This window comes from Antechinus flavipes, chromosome 6, assembly GCF_016432865.1.
Source record: "Antechinus flavipes isolate AdamAnt ecotype Samford, QLD, Australia chromosome 6, AdamAnt_v2, whole genome shotgun sequence".
NCBI lineage: Eukaryota > Metazoa > Chordata > Mammalia > Dasyuromorphia > Dasyuridae > Antechinus > Antechinus flavipes.
This window is the reverse complement of record NC_067403.1, coordinates 20,846,435-20,868,814: the sequence shown is the minus strand read 5'-3', so window position 1 is coordinate 20,868,814 and position 22,380 is coordinate 20,846,435. Positions and strand designations below refer to the sequence as shown.

The 22,380-nt window shown below is 31.6% G+C and overlaps 1 protein-coding gene across 4 annotated transcripts in view; it reads right to left on the bottom strand.

The window, feature by feature from the left end:
• The window catches only part of PCDH7 (protocadherin 7), a 464,843-nt gene that overhangs the window by 220,331 nt on the left and 222,132 nt on the right, over positions 1-22,380 (bottom strand). Inside the window, exon 3 of one of the 4 annotated variants that reach the window (XM_051965777.1) lies at positions 7,057-7,152. The exons of the other annotated variants lie outside the window; for them this stretch is intronic. Coding sequence (XP_051821737.1) covers positions 7,064-7,152 — 89 coding nt within the window. The 3' untranslated portion in view covers positions 7,057-7,063. The remainder of the gene's footprint in view (positions 1-7,056; positions 7,153-22,380) is intronic. 4 annotated transcript variants of the gene reach the window in all.

Sequence of the window (22,380 nt, the reverse complement as noted above, 5' to 3'; positions counted from 1 at the left end):
AAAGGAAACCAAGGTTAGCGAGTCCATTTTGTGTATTTGTATACCTGCGTGAAGGAAAGGAAGAAAAGTGAGCCTAGGAAAATAGTCTTAGACTATTGATGGGATTAGAATTGATGGGAGGAGGAAAAAACAAACCATATTCTTCCTGCCCAATATCTACTGCAAGGGATGCTCTTCCAAATGGCCTTTCTGCCAACCCACTGAAAGACAACGAGCTATCCCGAAAGCCCAGAAAAAGTGCTAATCAGCATTAATAATAATACAAAACCTTGTTCTCCAAGATGTCAACAATAGGAGCAGAATCTTGGCCATCTCTAGTTCTACTTAGAAATCTGCTATATGGTGACAGTGCCATAGCATCATAATACCCAGACTTAACAGGGATTTGGGCCTGCAAAATTCCAGTTTGTTTTCATCATCAGACCACTGTCTGAAAACCACAAACTCCAGCTCAGTCTTTTTAGTACTTTTAGTACTTCTCACTCTAGCAGGCTTGATCTGTCTTGCTTTTAAATATCTCTTCGCCTCTTCACCAGCTCTTTCAAATGATGGGCCAGAACATTTTTTTAAATCCATGCCTGAGGAAAGCATCCCTTTTATCTTAGTTAGGATCTTGTAAACATGATTTTAACCCTCATCGCTTACCCTTCTCTATCTATCTAGTCATACTAACACTACAAGCCTAATTCAGAAAAGTCCCTAACTGAAATGGTTGTTTTCAATGAAGTTTGCCATAAATGAAATTTCCCTTATGTAAAACTTATTTTCTCATGATTGCTATCAGGAAGCCATTGTTCTCTTCCATTAAAGGAGGGGTGGAACTGAGAGGAAGAAAAATGTCTTAGAGTATAATGAAAACACATTTCAGCCTGAAAAAAATCTTTAAAAATCATACATTTCAAATATAGAAAAATAACTATAAAATATGTAGAGCTTGTCAAAATATTAATAATGCTATTTGTTGCTGTATTGAAAACAGAAATAAGAAGACACAGAAAATAAAAGCACAGCAGATTCTGCCAACACGGTTTTTTGCCTCATTTTACCTCCTATATTGCTCCCAGTATGAAAATAGTGATTTCGAAAGCTTTAGCAGCTTAATTTCTACATCAAGCTGATACCATCCTAGACAGCTAGATGATGTAGTGAATGTTGGCCTTTTAGTCAGGAAGCCCCAAGTTCTCTTATTTGAACATTTAAGCTAGTTAACCCTTTCACTAAATCTCTCTCTGCCTCAGTTTTCTTGTAAAACTAAAGATAATAATATCACCTACTTCACAAGGATGTTTCAAATTCCAAGTGTAAAGTGTTTTATATTATTTATTTATTAGCTATTAAAATTAATGATGTTAACTTTACACCCAAGATATATATCACACATACATACACATCAACCTTCCACATTGCTCACATCTATTGACTTCTTTTTTCTTAAAGTATTTTTAGTCAGAGGAAGGCCGACTAATAACTGCTAACAATTACATGATATTTTAAGCTTTGCAAGGCATTTTACATGTTATCTCATTTAATGTTCAAGTCAACCCTATGGAAGTAGGTGCTACTATTTTACAGATAAAGAAAGTAAGACTCAGAAAAGTTAACTGATTTGTTCAGCATTGCATAGCTAACAAGTATCTGGGGCAGGAATTGAACTGACAAGATGATGAAGACTAAAAAAAAGGCTGCATTTTATAAGAGTAACATCACATAAATGGAAATTATTTGTATGTATTAGTAGTATTAATAAAAATATTTTTATTTAAATGACTGGAGTCCATATTATGTGCTATTAATAAGTCAACAAAAACATTGGGATACATGATTGGCAAAAGCAAGTCACAGACCTCACAAGAATTATGATTATATGTAAATTTAAATTTATATTAAAATGATCACTTTAACCATTATATAGAGTTTTGTTAAAGTATAAATATTGTGTCTGAATACTTATTAATCTCAAATGGCTTCTTGATCAAATTTCCACTATTATCCATTATTATTAGCTCATTAGTTTTCTACTTCATCCACCTTATCGTTTTAAAAAAATGCAAATATACTGGATGATCCTGCAAGGATCAAATATATTAATGACCCTGATAATTAATTTATAAGCATAAGCATTGTATCTCTCAAGGAAAAACATCAAAAAAGTAGAATCCTTGAGCAAAGGATGACTTTAGGGATTATTTTGGCCAAATCGCCTCCTTTCATAGACAAAGAAATACCCAGAGAAAGGAAGTGGTTTACCCATGGTAATAGAGAAAACCAGCAGCAGAGCTCTGCTAGAATGAATGTAGCAAAAGATAATGGTAGTATATTTAGCAGCAATCATAATCAAAGAACAAGATATTTCTGATTGGTTCAAGAATGTGGTTTTTAATTTTCTCATGAATTTAATGAAGATACACAATGAGCCCATAAGCCTAAGTGATTTTGTTTCAAAGACTGCATTTATGTTTAATAATCTATATCTAGATAAAAGCACATAGTATATATGTTCGTGTTTGTATATATACACATATATGTGCATATCTAGGTCAACTCATCTATCTAGCTAGCTCTTCCTTCCAAGCTTATAAAGTATTTTTGAAAAGAGCATAGATCGGTGTCTTTTAAAGTACTTGGTCCATTATTATGATTTGCGATGTTTCCTTGTAACAATGTGAAAGACCTTTATTAAGATTATATAGGTTCATAATATATTGATCAGCATGAGGCACATTTACAGATGAAAGCCTTGAGCAGGGTCAGGGGAAAGGCACAAAATATAAAAAGTGTTTTCTGCCAGCTAATTAATTAAATTTCCCAAATCTAGAAAAGACTATATATTCAATCTCAGAAAGTCAGTGCTTGGTCTTTAACATGTTGCTATAATCTGCTCATAAAAATAAGGGACATTGCTAGAAATTTGGCATTAATAAAAGAGGTTACATTCATGGTGATTTCACTCTCATAAAGGCAAATTGAGTCCCCACAATTCAGTGTACCTTTCATAACTCAATTTCTAAGTTCCATTATGCAAGCTCCCATGCTTACAAGATATTATTTATTCTGCAGGTATGACATATCATACCTACTAAAGATCAGCAAGCAAATTGGGAAAAATAGCATTTTTCTCTATTTCATTTTAATTTGTAAAGAATTACTTAGGCACTATTTGCCGTCAAGACTTCATCAAATTTATTAACAAGTTTGTGACTTTTATTTGATCAAGGTCTTTATTCTAAATGCATTCAGTTGAATGTCATTCTTAGGACACAGGTTGGAAAAATAATACAGTCATATTTGTAGCTTGGAAGGAAAACTCAACACTCTATATCAATTCATGATATATCTAATTGCTCTGCTCTCCTATATCATTTTTATTTTATTGTAAAGTTCATTCTATCATTTCTAAAGTTTCTTATTCAGATGCAAATCTACATAATACATTACACATTCATATTACATTTCTAGATCATGCTAGTCCACAGCTTTAGAATCTGTCCCCTGGTTCTTAAAATGTAGTAATTAAAAGGTTACCTGGACTCCTCAGCTTTTGTGCATATCTCATATAAATTCTGCATCTTAGAATGTAGATAGGAGAGTCTATGTTTGTTTATACTTTAGCACCAGATTTCATATAACTTCGGGAGAACAAATCTTGACCCATCTTTCATCTAGCTTTGTAAAATTATTCAACAATCATTCATTATGTACTTATCATGTAAATGAAATAGATCTTCCATTCAGGAAGCTTAGTCTTAATTTCATGTTAAATCTATGGATTTAGCCTTCTGAAATCCAACTGCTAACACCTAAATTTTCAGAGGCCACATCTAACTCTATAGATCTATAAATAATAAAATCTATGCTGCTGCCTGACCAAGGTATGGTTTTCAGTACTCACTTTGTTCATAGTTTTTATCTATTCTAAGCCCTTGTGTTTCTCTTTATAATTCCCTTTTGATGTAATTTATCTTGAGTAACCTCAGAAGTTTAAAAAAAATAAAAAAGAAGAGGGGAAAGCATATTTGAGGGGAAAAAAGGGAGGGAAGCATGCATTAATTTATATAAATAAATTCTAAACAATTTCAGTTCTTCTTTATCCTTTCCCACTTGTGAGAGATTTTTGGAAGAGAAAAAGATTCATACACTTATACGGGGTTTGAGGAAAAGTGTCCCTGTGTGAATATTTAAAGCTATTTTCTTCCATCCTGCATTTTTATTTCTATTTGTTTTATTTTACATAGATTCTTGGATTCTTTAGGTGAATTTGTTTCAATTTTATATTTATTTGTAATTTTTATTCATTTTTATATTTCTTTATATTTTTCTTTTGAGGGGTTTATATGTTCCCATTTTGTTATAGATTTTCTTATACTTTTTCCAGCCTCTTTTTTTCTTACTTTTTGAGACTCTGTCTAATTTATTTTATGGCTCTTTTCCTCAATTTCTTGAAATATAATCTCAATTACTTTACCCAAATTTTCATAATCATTTCATATTTTTGTTTCTTTTTTTCTCAATTACAGATCTAAATATTTATGTATTTTCCCTCCATTTCTTTCCTTACAAAGCAAGTTTTCTTTTTCTTTTTCTAAGAAATATTTATTTTCTTCTTCCTGGTTATTAGTAGTATAGTGTTTGGAAAACCTACTAAATAAAATTATCCTTATTATAATCTATTCTTTCTTCCTTTTTTTTCTTCTTTCTTTTCTTTCCTCTCATTTTTGAACTTACCTGTGATTTCATTTTAATAAATATCTCCTATGAAGAAGCCCTCATTATAAAAGTGGATTCACTCTTCATTTAGTAGTTTTTAATATTTGCATGGTGATAATGAAAAGTTAAGTGCTTTTCTTACTGGTCCAATAGCTAAATTTTAACCTGGGTTTTCCTAACTTTGAGGTCGGTTCTCTATCCACTGTGACTCTTTTCTCCTAATTTGTATGAAACTAAGAAGCACACACACACGCACACACACACACACACACACACACTAACCATTAATCAAAAAATGCAGAAAGAGAAAAAATGTAGCTAAAGATGAAAAATAAAATCAGGTTAGATGAATACTGAGAAGATTTGGGATTTTTTTTCCAAATAATATAATAAACATTTATCCGATCACAACTTGAGGACATTGCTTCCTTCAATTAATTAATTAATTAAATTAATTAATTAAGCCATATGCAAATGTTGGTTCCTATATATTCTATTAAGACTGAATAAAAGTTGGTCTACATTCAGTTTGGTTTTCTTAAGTCAACATTTCTTAATGACTATACCATTTTTCTTCTTTATAAAAGTGTCTGATCCATTCCTCCCCACTGAACATGGGCCTTTATTGAATTATTTTTGAAAATGTATTTAACAATAGTTTTCCCCCTCTTTTCCCTCCCTCATATACATATATATTCTCAAAGATAAAGATCTGTCTGGAAATTTTAAATAAACCCATATACTAACAAAGGTGCAATTCCAGGTCTGACATGCCGCAACAAGAAATGGGGGGCTCCTTCCAATACACAAATCTATATGACAGAAAAGGCAGGGAGAGATAAAGGGTGTTTCCTTAGGATGACTATATTAGTTTTATGAGCTTGTGTTGGATCAAGATTTAGGGTGTGAAGTGCAAAGTCTCTCAATGATGGAACCCTGGAGGTAGTATATCATAGACTGGAAAACAGGATAATCCTGATCACCATTACCAATACTACCATTCCCACCCACCCCTCCAGGATGTCAGAAGCCAGCTCTAGAGAAAGTGATTATGCTACTCATGTCTCAATGGCAGCTATTTAAGGTATACTTGATATGACCAAAGCGCTGAAGTAATATGTGAACCAAGGAAAAGTGAACATTTAAAATCAATGACACATATTTACAAAATCATTTCTATTATTAAATATTTGAATTTTTAAATGTTCCACTTTATTAAATACTGTGTTACTAAGAAAAATAAAAGCAGTTGTTAACTGATTATAGACATGCACTAAAGTCGCCCTTTCAGAAATACTTGCTCAGTTTTGAAAAGTATATTAAAATTCTCTTTTACTTCTTAATTATAGTCACACCATTTTTACTTTTGTATATGCTGATTTCCAAAAGAATAAAGTCCAACCTCCTCATGTGAGACTCTGAAATGATTCCAACATGCCTTTTCTAAAAGAAGGAACACTATTCAAACCATCTACACTTTCCTATCCCATTAGACCCCAGTTTCTACAACTGGGTCACAATCACACATGGAGTCTTACAATTGAATATGGGAGTTGCAAAACTGTCATTTATTATTAGTCAATGTTTGATTTGTATATCTATTTTAAATACCCAAATATCCAGGGTCATGTAAAAGAAGGGATTGCAAGTGGAATAAGGAAGCCCTGTATTCGAGTACTCTATATTCTCCATTCTTCTTGAGGTCTCTCTCAACTCCAGGTTTTGCTTATAAAACAACCCTTACTTGGAATGGACTTTGTGACCAATATTTTCCCTAAACTCTGTAGTAAATCTTCCCTTTAAAAAATCATCTCCTCCTCCATAAAACTATCCTTCCTTTATCTCTTCAATTGGTAATTATCATCTCCTCTTTAATTCCTCATTGAACTCTCTATAAGCACTATCTGAATTCCCTTAATTTTTTTCTTTGCATTATAGTTATCCATTTACGTCTCATTTTCTTCAATTTTTGAAGGAGAAGCCTACGTCAAATTTTATTTTCTCCTGATTCTTAATATTGTGTCTAGTACAGTATTTAGTTATAGACACATACTCAGTTTATGTTAAATGGAATTCTAAAGAGATGCCCCAAATCAATATGCTTCTGAATTAACAGTTTCCTTCTCCTTTAATTATTGTGCAAATTTAATTTCAGGCTATATCATCTTCATTTTGCCATACTGGCTGGTGAGATGATGTAGATTATATTATACACGTAACTCTAGGATATATATCAGTTTATCATCGTGCTCTGTGTCACTAGCAAAATAAAATACAAATTGTGAGAGAGAGTCAGGCTGCTCTTGGAGAAGTCCAAGGGGCAGCAGCACTTCCAGGTGAGAACCATCATACCTTCTGATTAATGGAGAGGCCTTAACAGCGCCCTTCTTCCATGCGTCTTGCCATGAGGAAAGGGGAGGAGGGGAAAGGTGGTGATGGCAGCAACACCTGGGGAAGGGAGATGGGGAGATATGTGAAGGGAAAATCAGTAGGCCCTAAAATGGTGTCCGTAGACCTTGCCAATAAAACTAGTCATACAGATTAAAAACTCAAATGGCTTAAATGGTAGAAGAGCTCTTTAAATTAACCCAAACCATAATAGGATAAAATGAAAGAAAAACCTTGAAAGAAGAAGCTTGAAAGGTGCTAATTTGCAATCTGTGGCAACAACAGACAAGCTCGCGAGAATTGCAAGCTAGGAACATTGCAGACAAATATAGAAGAGTCTTTAATATTCCATTGTTTGTCTTCTAATTGGTTAGAGTTCTCTAAGGATAAACAGAGGTAATCCTCATGGACCTGATGCTTACTAGTTATACAGCTAGCATAGCCATTCCCTTCAACACTGAGTCCAAATTTCTTTATCTACTAGATCAGGATGAAGATTTTTGCCCAAGCTCATGGTCTTGAGAGGAAAGCATAAATGGATAATATTAGTGAGGAAGTATTCTCATCCATGAGTGTTCTAATATCACAAATCCAGTCCCCAACCAATTAATTTTATGTTTGTGATCTAGTTGGCAAAATGTTTTTGACTGGATATACAAACATATGTGATTATGTTTACCATTAAAAATGAGTAAAAGTGTATTTACAGAAAGATATAGACTGTATGAAGAGGGAACCTCAGGCTTTGCCAGTTCATCATTCTAACTATTATCTCTGATTGGAAGAACACAAGCCAACTTATTTCTAGAAAATGGTATTACTTAAGAAGAGTAGCTATCAAATAAACTACTAGTTTTCTTATAACTTAGCCTGATTAACAGTTAACCTTAACATTATAATAGCAATATAAAGTGAATTCTTGGCTCTGTGCTGAGCATGGTTGAATGAATCCTGGTCTTCCCACTATTTCAAAAAATATTTCAGTATATAAGAAAAAAAGATAACTCAGGAATTATATGTACAATGAGACCTCTTTATAATTACAGGGTTGAGGGAACAGAACAACCATCTAATAAATTTTTAGCATGTTTTTTTTCTTCCCTGGATGTAGTAAATATAGTTCAAGACAAGCTCTAATAAAATATTTTTGGTTTTTAGGTGTTATTATGGTGGTGGTGCTTTATCTGTAATGTCTGCAGTGTCTAAATGTTTGTTATGATTTAACTTAATCTACCCAATCTAAGTAATATTGACTAGGTTTTCCTCTATTTAGAATAAAGAATGAGAAGTTTAAAGTATAAAATGTAAGGGGAAAGAATACTAATGAAAATAGAACAATTGTTTTCTTATAAAATATTTCACGTAATTTTACATGCACTAGCCACATGTCATATGGAGAGAGCTATAATTACCAAGCAAAGTCCATTTATACATCTTACAATAATTAAGTTTTCATCTTAGAATAGAAAATTTGAGGCTTGTAATGCTATCATAGGCCTAGGTAAAAATGTGACATAAAACTAAAAATTCTCCAAAAATAATATTTATTCCTCAAATTATTTAAATTATAATCATGTTTGATGACTAGGAATGGAAAATTTTATCTTTGTGAGCTATTTGCTTAGTGGACTGTTTTCTATGTTAGATACTTTTGAATAAGGATACATAATAAAAGTGTTTACCAGGGAGAGATATATATGAAAAAAAAAGAAGTGAAAATAAAAGATACATATTTCTTATTTATATATATATATACATATATATTTATTTAATTATTATACATATATATGATATAATACATATGTATATGTTTCTTATATATAATAAAGGACTTCTACTATATTTATTTCTAGCAAAAGTGTAATGACATTCACTGGACTTTTTTCCACAATTGGAGACATGCTGAATACATGACTACATTCCAGTTTCTAAAGGTAGTTCTGTTCTTTAATCCAGCTGTTTGGGAAAGAAATAATCACAAGGATCTTTGTAGGTTTTTTAGCACAAAATTCCTTTTGACCTTTTCTTAATCCTGTTTGGAGAAAGAATTTCAGACTTTGCAATTTCATCATGTCTCTAGTCTTTGACATACTGCTTACTATTAGCTATTATCTATGTTTGGAAGAACATGACCCAACTTATGTCTGGGCAATCAGGTTAGTCATTCCTGGAGTTGAGAAATTCTATAACTAATGACTTATCACAGGAGATTAGCATCAAAGAACTCTCAAGGCATGCTGAATAACTCCTAAATTTTTTTAGAGTTGCCTCACATTTAAACATGTTTAGACAGATGTGCCTGTTAAAATTATATAGAACCTGAAGTACTGAGTCTCATTTTTGTTCAATATGAGTGAATAGACATACTTGGTGACCTTTTACTACACTGCTTCTTGAACTACTTCTTGTATTATTTAAATTTTTTTTCAACCTTTGATAAAGCCTATTCATTGGGAATCAACTTCTATATTAGATGATTAAAAACACTGGAAAGAAACTGTACTAAACTTCAGAAGGGTGGTAATTAAAGTCCGAGATTTTTAAATATATTTTTGAAGTTCGAAAAGAGAATTGTCTGCACTTGATACTATAAGAGAATAAAAATAAGCAAATGCTTCAATTGCCAATGTTTCAGCAATTAAAATTGTAGGATTTTTGAAGAATCTTTTTTAAGATGGCAACTATGATGAAACAAGTGATGAAAACAAGAGAAAAACAACAAAATCACTCCATCTGTTCAAATATCTGCCCGTGATAGCAAATAGGGCAAAATATACCAGTATATGAATATAGGTACTCAATTCTCTTCAAAGAAAATAATGCTGAAGGCCTTCTCTAGCAAATGTTTCATTGGGTCATAAAAGACATAGCAAAGATCCGTTTGTATGTGTTTTATATAGCAATGTACTGGGCACTGTGGGAAGTATAAAAAATGCCTTATACAAGGAGCTTACAATCTTTTTTAAAGAGACTATAAAACAAATTGTATATATAATATACACACAAACACGAATGTACATTGAAAACAAAAAAAAAAAACAGCTGGTAAAATTTAAATTAATACACCTTTGCCTGAGGATATATATGAAGAGTAAATACAGAGAAAAGAAGTAGCTGAAATTAGGTGTGGTATAGCATGGCTTCTTTCCTTGAGGTGGTTACTTTTAAGTTGACATAATAGGGTTTGTGGGGCACATGATCTATTCTACCAACTCCCCAAATGTATAGTAGTATACTTTATTTAAGGCTTTTTTCATAAGGAGTAATCAATTAAAAAAAAATACAAAAAGTATATCTTAAACAGGGTTGCTTTTTGTTTGTTTGTTTGTTTGATTGTTTTTTCTGAAGGGGGAAAGGTAGAGTAGATAAGGTCATGGTAAATTGAAATGACCAAAAAAAAAAAAAAAAAAGTTGGATTAATGGATGGATAGATAAGTTAGTAGCCAAAAATGCTATTAATTTACTCTATAATAATGGATAAGTGGGAAGAATGAATACATGTTGGTAAAAAAGTGAGATTAGTTTTCAACTGCTATTAATGAAATAATTATAGGGAAATGTCTTTTCAGAAGGGTGAGAGATACAGTGAGTACCCTAGAATCTAATATAGTGTCTGATCCATCACAGGTGTTGAAAAATTACCTGATAAATTGAATCAAACTTCATTCCCATATAAGGAAAAAATAATAGTTTATTCAAATATATTCTTTTACAACTTTTAAGTATTATTCTTCATCTTTAAATTGGGAATTATACTAATAATACATATTTTACAGGGCTATCTTGAGAATCAAGTGAGATAATATATGTAAAATCAAGGTAATGGTCATTATAATTATTATTATTGGAACATTTTGAAGGAATGAGTCCTCAAAAGATAGGCAATTAAATTTAAATAAAATGAATAACATTTAATAAAAATTAAATATAAATTTATTTTATAAAATTTTGTAAAGTAAAATTATTTCTAATGGCATGTACTATACATTTGGTTATAGACATATATAGAATAGATAGTTAAAATATGTATGTACATTTTTATGTATTGCAGATGTATAAATATTATGCATGTGTGTAGGATATAAATTAATTATATGTAATTACAATTGTGCAAATTTAAGTATATAAATTTATGGTAAGATAATATAACCTATATTTGTGCAACTGAATTACACACAACTGTACAAACATAACAAACTATACAAATATAAATGTATATAAGTATACATATGCACACATATAATTTTTCCTTGTTTACTATGCTTGATAAGCATCTAACACCTACTTCTATTAGAAGAAAATTTAATAGACTAAAAATAATTATGTTGATCTCTATTTTTAAAAATTCACTTTTAATACGACTTCCCAAGTAGCAAACAGAAATTGGCAGAAAATAATGCAGCTCTCAAATGGTCATGTCAATGAAGAATATGGGTCCTTTGCTTCCAAAGAGCATGGAGGCTAATTATGGGAAGGCAAAACTAAGATCATAAGAAGAAAGGACAAATTTAAGTTCTATGAGGCAAATAGTATATGTATGAGAGAAATTAAAAGAAAAACAAAGATTAATCAGTATGGGTAAATACAAAGCTGGCAGAAGGCCTTGGGAGAGGAAGTGAATTGCCTGTTCTGATTAGTTCTGTGTATGTCAGGGAGAAATAGGCTGAAAAGCAGGAATGGGCTTTTGTCTTAGCAAAAGACTAGAAAATGGAGTTCTAGAGTTGGAATAAATCAGATAATAGATAACCTCTCTAAGTTTTGATGATCAAAGGAGTGATTTCAGATTAGTCTGGCAGCACTATGTGTGTGTGTGTTTGTTTGTGTTTGTGTGATGTTTTGAAATGAGGAGGGAGTCTGGAATTTTGCAGACCAATTTAGTGGAGATAACAGTCATCCGACTATAAGGTGATAAGCCCTGGATCAGGTTAATGTCACTGAATGCACAGATGAAAAGCTCATCTAAAAGCTCATTGACAGGAAGGAATGACAGGACAGGTCATGTCCAGGGATTAGTAGGTCAAGTGTTATCTCCTTTGCATGTGGTGCTGTTCAATTAACTATGTAAGTAAGTGGGAGAGAAAGCTTAGTTTCTTTTTAAGACTCAGGTATGCTAAGATATTATTTCTGTCAATGGTCACAATCAGAATGTGGTTCCTGAGCAACATAATAAAAAGCAAAAGTATTTTAATCATTCAACTGTTAAGACCACAAATGAATAAAACTTTTAAAATATAATAGTTTTTCAATAAAATAAAAAAAAAAATTCACAAAAGATGATAAAGGGCATGCCATAGGATGAGTTGATCACAATTGATATTTGAGGCTTTTGTGTTTCTTTTAGTCAGTGTTATAAATATATGCAGGATTACACAAAATATTTCATATTTTCTTAGGATTCAGTTTTATAATCCACACCACATTAAAATAAAATTGAACTTGCTAAAATATTTAAAATCATCAATTTTGAGAAAATGTTTCTGCAATGAAGAATTTTTTGAAATAAAAATTATTTGTTGTGTAAACTTTTAATCTATTATTTAACTTCTTAATTGGATTTGCCGTGTAAATAATTTAAGATGCTAAATTTATGACATTTTGCAATAGCTTTTTAAAAGATGTTTCAGCATCACTATAGAAAAATAGAAAATATCCTTTTTCCATTTAACTTAGGATGTTCACTTATTATAATTAATCCTGCATTTTTATTTTAATCATGTTCCTAGGGTAATTACACACTGTTGTCATATAATTATCTGTAGTTGTTGTAGTTCTTTCATTCCATGTGACAATATTAAGAGATATTAAAAGGAGTTTTTTTTTTCTTTTTAAAATAGTTTCTAAAGACTGTAGTGGTTCTAGTACGTTTTCCTCATTAATTTGCCTAAAATAATTTTAGTATTTAAAAATAGAAATAAGGATTAGAAAAGTATTTCATTACTATAGGGAACTCTCAAGCAAGGAAACGTCCTGTACCAATGTAGATCATCACCATCTCCAAAACTTAGAAACTTTGAGAATTATCAAGACCAATGAGACAGTAATGAACTTATATAGGGTGATATAACAGTATAAATCAGAAGTCAGTCTTGCATTTAGACCATCCTGCCTTCAAAGTCAGTTCTTTATCCTATTTATACTATATCCCATTTGAAATATGTGTTTGTGTGTTTGTGTGTGTGTGTGTTTATGAAACGAATTCAAAATGAGATTCTAAATGAGCATGTTCCATTAATGGCTTTAGCATCATCTCTTTAAGATAATTAGTGCTCTATCAAAAGACCAAGTAACTTTATTCCTCAATGCATTGAATAATGGTTGTTTATTCCTTTCACAGAAAAGGTTATTTTATTGCTGTCATGAACTTTCTATATTATTCTCTCTTAAGAATGAATTTTTACATATTATATGAGTGTAGGAAGAAGGGGTTGAGGGAAAAAATTATGTATGTGTGTATTTTCTCCCCAGAAAACGATTATGGTTTTTCTATGTTATGGTAAAAAAAAAAGCCTATAAAATTCTAGAGTATTTCTGATAGTGGGTCTAAATAACAGACTTTAAAAATAAATCATAAATATTCATGCAGTATTGATTGTGTTTTGGTTTTTTGGGGTTTGGTTTTTTTTTTTAGTTTTTAGTATTTTTTTGTTTGAGAGTTTTTTTGGTTGTTTGTTTTTGTTTTGGGGTATTTTGTTTTGCTTTTCACTATTAGGAACCAACACATCAACAAGTAGGAATAAAGCCAATAATTGGCTTTCCAGGTATATAAGCTTAAGGGGAAAAAATAAGAAACATATTTTGTTCTTTATGAAAAAAAATGTTCTCAAAAAATATAAGAAAAAAAGCAAAAGCCATTTCCCTAAAGTGTGAAAATTCAATAATCTTTTCTAAAGAAAATGGAATCTTATTCTATCTCCAGCTACTCCTGCAATTTGCAATTTTATATAATAAAGGGGACTCTGCCTTTTGAGGTGAAGAAAATGAAACCTTTAATCAAATACTATCTATGCCTTCTAATTTCCAAATAGACCTCTATGATGTCTCCAAACTGAGGATATGCTTCAAGATTATTTATAAATGTCAGCATATGTAAAAAAAAATAAATACATGGTACACAAAATATTTTCTTTTTTCCATATAGCATAATTGAAGCTGTCCAACTTTTAAGAGGCTGGCTGGCCTGCCTTGTGATCTTAAAAATTTTTAATGGTATAGGGTCATCAGAGGAATTATTTCTCAGCCTTCAAAGCAAACTATTTCTGCTGATATCCCATAATTCTCCTTAGGGAAATGAGAGAAACAAATGTATTTGGTAGACATTCAGAAGTCATGAGTGTGTTTGATACCAAAATTCAAGGAAGCTCAGACTTAATGGTTTCCTGAGAATTTTATTTTATGCACATAAGTAATATACCTGAGATTTTAATGGCTAACTCTCATTAGCATAAGTTCATTGAATGAGGTGATTCTCCTGAGAAAGAGAACATTGTCATACTTGTGGACAAAATGGAGAGTAGTAAAGTCAAGGAGATACCTAAAGTGGTCTGTAATTATGGATTGCAGAGTTCTGCCTTTAGCCTGATCTTAATTATATTTTTATCAAATTGCAAGAAAATATGAAAAGTAATGTTATTTTTTTCCAATCTTTTTGAAGATTATACTATCTGGGGACAAATGTTTATTAGGAGAGAATAAAGATTTAACAGACTAAATCTATGACCTAAAAATCCTTAACACATTTACAAAAGTTCAATCTTCAGAACAAAGACAATAATCCAACGGGCTCTCTCCAATGGTCAGAACACCTACAGAATAGTTTATTCAGCCTCAAGCAATGCAATTTTAAAAGGATACCAAAAAATAAATAAATAAAACAAAACAAGAAAAGAAAGAAAACACCATGAGTACATCTTGAGGAAGGTGATCAAAATTACAAATGATACTAATATCAACCTATACAAAAAATAATGGAAGAGAAAAACTGGAAAGAGACTTCTTAACACCAATAGATTGATATTAGGAGATAGAGTTTCTTTTAAAATAAGATAGAACCTTAATCATAGGTAGTCAATCATAAAAAGCAATACTCATTAGGCAATAAGTTCCCCATCAGTGGAAGTGTTCAAGTAAAGATTATATGACCATTTGTCAAGGTTGTTTTAGATAGAATTTTTGCATGGAGTTAGAGGTTAGAATAAGTTACCTTTAAGTTGCCTTCTATTGCTATTTATGATTCATTAATATGGCACTTTGGAGAAGGAATCCCTTCAAAAATCAATCACTTCATAGACCCTGTATTTTCTTCAACAAACTAACCACATATAATTATTGTGCTTTTATCCTCATTTTTCATAAGAGCCAATAAAAAGAAAATGTTTAGTCAAACTCATGCATTTGATTATAAGAGTGTATGTTTACAACTGTAAATTGAAATCTAAATAATTATAACTATTTTTAAACAAGTCCTCTCCTACAATTTATGTGGCACAGAAAAAGTGGTATGGAATCAATATAATCCTTAATTTCTTCTACCCCGACTTCCTACACTGACAAGAAAAGGCTCTTTCCAACTATGAACTTTATTATTTCCAAAGACTTATAGCTAAAATCTTTTCCAATGACAGTTACCAAAGGGCCCTCTGCTATTTAGAGATGAGATTAACTATTAAAAGGTAGATTCTACTGATAAATCACTTTTCAGAATTCAATTTGATAATTTTATTATAGGAACCTCTCTTTGCTGCCTAGTCTGAGCAGATCAGCCCAAATACAAATCTTAAAAAAAAAAAATTAAGATACATTATAAGCCCTTATCCTCATGTGTCCTTGGAGCTTCTCTATGTTTTCCTTCTTATAATCTCAAGGTAAGAAGGAATTCTTAGCCACCCAAGCCTAACAACAGTTGTCATTTGTCATTCAGTTTAAACTCCGTAAGTGGAGGATATTAGAAGGGTCTTCTCTTCCTCCAAGAGACGTGGAGATATTCTTTTGTTAAAGCTGCTTCACCTCTGTTTAAAAATAACAGAAGAAAAGCAAACCCTTTTTTATCCTATCAGAATGAAAGTGCTAATAAAATGGCCTATTTCCTTTACAAAGGAGAAATAACTGTAGTGTGTTATTTGTAATTTAAAAGCTCCTGGAAAGGCTATTCATAGACGACTAGGGAAGGAAGGACCAGAAAACAGTCTGTTCATTACATCCTTTCTTTAAAGACTGTTTATCTATTTTTATTTATAAAATATGAGCTAGGCTGCCTCTGTAATATACCTCAAGCATAATTGTTATTTCCAGAAACAAGAGCTAGATTTTTCTTATAGGTCTTGTTCTTGAGTTCTAGATATTTATTAATGGAAAAATAAACAGACCAGGGCAAATCTTCAGTTACAAATCAACTAAGAGGTTAAAGTATCTGCCTCAGACTTCATAGCCTATGCCTTCTGTAACTACTGAATGGAAACTGAGAATCTTTATATTCTTTGATATGAGACAGACAGAGACAGAGAAGTATGTTTCATGTATATGTACATACACACATATAAACACATACATAAATTTATTATTATATGTTATACATGGATGGTATTTTATTTTAAGTCTCAACTGTGACATTCTCAAGAAATCTAACAGATGATAAAACTACACGAGGGTGGTGGATATGTGTATGTTTTCATAAAAAAGTGAAATTGCTAATTTCTTTTATTTTAGTCACTGCCTAGATTAGGGAAATGGAATCAGATTTAACAAACAGCATATGGAGCTGCTAATGAAAGTGAAGAACCTGTTCAATTTTCCTCACATTTTTGCTCTTTTTTATTTGTCTGCAAAAGTCAAATCTCATGGTGACTCAAACTCATGTGTCAAAATAATATAACCATTATTCTAAAAATTGAAATTAAAAAGATGGAAACGAAAGAGTTTTCTTCATAATAAAACACTACTTTGGTTCTGACATGATCCATAGTTTCATGTGTTCCCTCCCAAAAAATAATTAATACATTAATACAAAGAGTATTTTCATTAAAACCATATCTGTTAGTCTCTTAGGGACTATTTAAATGTATAATTTCTAGATATATTAGGAAGAGAAAGAAATAAAAAGCTGTATCATAACATCCTAAAGAATCCCAAATAGACCATTGGAGAAGTGATTTGAACAAGCTCTAAATGCTCGTCAAAAGTAAAGAAAATGAACAGGGAACAACTTCAGCATTATTCCAGGAACTTGACAGAATGACCTTGTTGACTGAATTCAGTGAGTTTTGGAATCAGTCAAGAACACTTCCATAGATCTGAATACTTAGTGATGCTTTGGCTATACTTTTGAAACCAATGGGCTTTTTTTTCCTTTGTTTGTTCGTTTACCTAAAATGCCTTCATTGTCCATGTAGGGCTTCAATTCCTTTTTTTTCTGTGAGCACTAAGGGGATACAAAAATATCTTATTAAGTCTCAAAAGAGTCTCCTCTTTTAGTTCCTCTGCTTACTACACATGCTCAGAAATGTACTCCTGAGATATTATGTTAAAAACAAATCAAATCCTTTTGTTCATTTGTTTTGTTTCGTTTTTAAAGATTACAACTTCTATCGCAAATGAAAGATTGTCACAATATTTTTTTTTAATACAAAAAGACCAATAGACTATAATATGTCAAATTTGGCATTTAAAAAATTACAGGGAATGAGTGTTTCATGTCACTGGAGTTTTACAGTACTATTATATTCCTCTCTTCCCTCATCATAACAACAGTATTTGATCAATGAATTAATTAACCAGTTTTTATTTGCAACTATAACTGCCAGGTAAAGTACCGTATACATAGGACACATTCAAATAAATGAAACTATCTCTGACCTTAAGAAATTTACATTTTATTACAAAAGGAATGTCCACTTGTGAATATGTACAAAATCTACAGTTAAAATTAAGTGCAGAGCTGCTGGAAATTTTATTTAGGATATTTAGAATATAAGACCAGACTTTCACTTAATCCCAATTGCCTCAGAAAAAAAAAAAAAAAAAAGAATATGGGGCCCACTAACATGGACCTAATTAACTTATTCCAGTGATCCTAGAACTCTCTGAGATATTAGATAGCATACTCAACATAAATCATTTTTTCAAAAAAACATTTCTAACCATTGCACATACTATGACTTGGTGGATTTTTACTTAGTTTTACTGAACTACTTTTCCTGCCTATTTTTTGTTAGGCTGACTGGTTCCTATAGAGTGGGAAAGGAAGAAGAAAGGGGGAGGAGAATATATTTGGAAATTAAATTAATGTAAAAACAAAAGATGAAAAATATTTTAAATGGATTTCAAGATTGTGTCAGAATCATATTTAAACCCCAAATTTTAACCATTTTATTATCTTGCAAAGGACATAAACAATGTTTCTGGGGTAGTGGGTAAAGGTGACTTAAACAGATAGAACTAGAAAAAAATCATAAAAATGGGAAACTGAGACTGTTATGTGATGATATACAGAAAAGTTCTCTTGATGTACTGCATTTCCCCAACATAAATTAATCTTTGATTTTAAAGGTTTGGCAAAGCGTGATAATAAAATTTGAAGATCTATCCTCATAGATTTAATTAGAGCAGTTCTCTATTTGTGAGAAGGGGTATCACCAGAATATTCTTCATTGTATGTATTCTGTTGTTATATACAAGTCATGTCTAAAAAGTTCATAACTGACAAATCCTTGATTTTATAACTTCACTTCTTACATTTGCATTAAAAAGTCTTTCATGGACCAGTGTTCTTAAAGATACAAGTGATATGGTCCAATATAAACAGAAAAGGAAACGAGGTAGTGATGGAAGAGAAGAAATTAAGAATAAATGATTAGTGTGGTGGAAAGAGTAGACAGAAAGTAGAAAGAAAGGAGAGGAGTGATGTTTTTGTAATATATAATAAAATAACTTCATTGGGGTACTACTAAATTAGGACATTCTATAACAGAGTTTGGAATGCTAGCTCCCACTTACACTATGCTCAAAGTGTTTTGTTGCCAGTGGTACCAGAAAGACTTATAATATTTTGAAAAATCAAGGAAAGAGTTTTGGGGACTCTTATGTAGGGAAAAATAGAATAAAAATGTAATATGCAACAAAACTAAAAAGACTATTGCACATGCACACTACATTTGCAGTAGATTATCTCAAGAGCTTGTACCAACTCTTTCAGCATATTACTATTTTGGCCTTGATTTTCACATGAAAATCTCAGTCTTTTATTAGCAGTCCTCATCCAAGAGATTCTAAGAGACTTGAGAATTATAATTTTTAAAATACTTCCCCAGCAAGAAAAAAAAAGAGTTTGAGTTAGGAAAGATATTTTGGACATAATGAAGTTTACATCCAAGAAGAAATTTTAAAGTATTATAATTTTAGCATCCATCTACATTTATTTCCTTAGAGCATGACAATAATTTCATTTGTGAAAGAGATGATTCCAGGCTTTTTGTTTTATGAAGAAGGAATAAGTTACATAAAGTCAATCAGAAAAATCAAGAATGATATTTTTGTCTAATGATATTAAAGATTCTATCTCTAAAACTTTGTTTTCACTCTTCTGGTTAGAATATCTAATAATTAATGTTCAACTATATTATCAAGACATTCACATGCATTCTGTGTGATGTGTGTGTGTGTATGTGTGTGTGTGAGAGAGAGAGAGAGAGATTATATATAAAAATATGTATATAATCTCCAACTCTTCATGACCCCAGGCAGGATTTGCTGGGCAGAAATGCTAGAATGATTTCCTTCCCCAGCTCATTTTGCAGAAGAGAAAACTGAGGTAAACAGGGATAAATGACTTGCCTAGGATCACTGGGAAGCATCTGAGAGCTTTTCAGGTTGCTATCCATGGCAACACCCCCTAACAGCCCATATTTTATAATATGTGCACTTTAATATATTTTTAAATGCATATAATTTCAAAATCCACACAGTATAAATTCAAATGTAGTAGATACCGTGAAACTCTCATTCTAGGAAACAGAAAACTGGCATTTAAGAGTCCAATTGCAGCAAACATTGTAAGACTTTGTACCTCGAATTTTGAAATATGTTCTAACTTGTATCGCTCAAGGTGGTAGGGACAGGCTGTGCATTTTTTTTTCAATTCTTCTGATGCGTCCTTATGCCTTACTCATTCATTTTAGCAAAACACAGCATACCATAGCTTACGCTACCCAAAAACCAAGCACTGTGCATGTTGATGCACGAGAAATAAATGTATTCCAAATTCGGTAGAATATACATTGGATAGAAGAAAGTCTTTTACAAAATTAAATCTAGTGGCCAGCCAAATAAATCTAAAGATAAAACATTACAGAGATTACCTAGGATTCTCTGAATCATTGGAAGCACCCTGTATGGAAGGAATATATGACTGAGTAATATGTTATAGTCAAACTATGCTTGAGCTGTGAAAAATAAAATGAGCTCATGGGGTCGAGGAGTTGCCAAAATTGAATTCTACCAAAGAAGTTAAGCATGGACTGTGTTTGGAATTACAGTGTGCTTTAAAAAAAAAAAAAAAAAGGCACAAACTTGCTCATTGAATTAGCATTATAGGAGCATATTAAAATTACCACAAGAGTCTTTAAAGTAGAAGAGAATGTATCTTTAGTGTAAATTTCCTCTCCTAGTAGCACTATACTTCAGGTCACATAGTTGTATAAAGTAGGCTGTAGGTAATTGAATTTTGCCATGACCATTTTACGAAGGTGTAAAGGGAAACTCGCTGACAATAAGAGATGCATCCTGTTTGTAGTATATAAGTCAGAGGAAGATGTAAGAGCAGAGCTCACAGCTGCTGTTTTCCTAAACCATTTGGTGGCTCACCAAGCAGCTCCATTTCTCTGCAAATTTAGTCCATTTACTTTACCCTCAATACTTTCAAATTTGCAGTACATACAATATTGCAGTACATAACAAATACAAGACATGCTTATCACAGAATGACAATTTTAAGATACTGTGCTAGAGAACGGTTGTTATTCTACAGTATTCCTCCACAATTCTATTCAATGCCTCATTTCAGGCAATGAGGTGACCCTTATTTCTGAAAACAATGCTGGTGGAGTACAAGATCTGGCAGGTCCAACTTGGAAAGGCTTCGAGTGTAACCCAGTAATGAATTATGTAGCTTTTGTTCAAGCACTAGACTAAGTAAGCTTTCAAACAAAAGCTCTTGCTGGGTCATGGATCATTTTTTTGGGAGGAGGGGGTGGGGGTATCAGTTCACAGTAGTTTTTATAAACTATTTACTGTGTCATATCTGATTGCCATCTGGGTCAGAATTACTATCCTTTCTTGAAATATTGAAATGATTAGGTAAATGTTAAAAAGAAAATCCCAGAATTTTTCAAATAATTGTTGGGTACCCATGAGTGGTTGACATATGTCATGGCTACAATATAACTAACATATAACATATATTGGTTATGCCTCAAATAATTCTCTAAGAATATAAATTGGGAACAAATGAATCCACAGCATCAATTATAAGATCAACCAGTTCCCATCATCAATGAAATTATGGTTGTATGCCCATCCCCACTCCCCAAAAAAGGAGCTACACTCTATATTACTATAGTCCTTCTGGGTATGGGATGATCTAAATTGTAATTCCAAAGATGAGTAAGTTAGCAGTCAACTTTTAAAAGGCTTTTAAGATCACTGTTTCCTGACTAGTCAATGATTGTTAATTAAAAAAAAAATCTTACTTTTTATAACTTTGAAAATTCTAGAAGGAACTATGATCATATGTATTCAGATGAACTTGTCCATGCTGGTAAGCCCAACAGTCTTGTTTAAACCTGTTTTTTTTTTTTAAATACTTAAGCTAAATAGCAACCCTAAGAGACCTTTCTGAGTTTCTTATTCTAAGGAATATTGAGTAAATTAAGTCATTCTGAACAGCTGGCAAGTATAATCAGAATAAGTTAAACTGAAAAAATCTAGGAAAGGGAAAATCAACAGAAATGAATTTATACAGAAATGTTTTTTTACCCAGAGTTGAGAAATAATGCAAATATTTTATAACTTTACTATCTTTAAGATTCTTTAGTGACTTAGCCTTATAGTTTTAAGCTTAGAGTATATGGGAGACACAAAGCAATAATATATTTTCTTCCCCTAACATGGACATTAGTGAATCCATTTATAAAGTCTTATAGATGGAACATTACTGTGTTTTGGTATTTTTCTAAGAAATGCAGTGTGGGAAGTCGTAATATCAGAATTGGAGATGAATTTATTTTAATTTTAAATCTT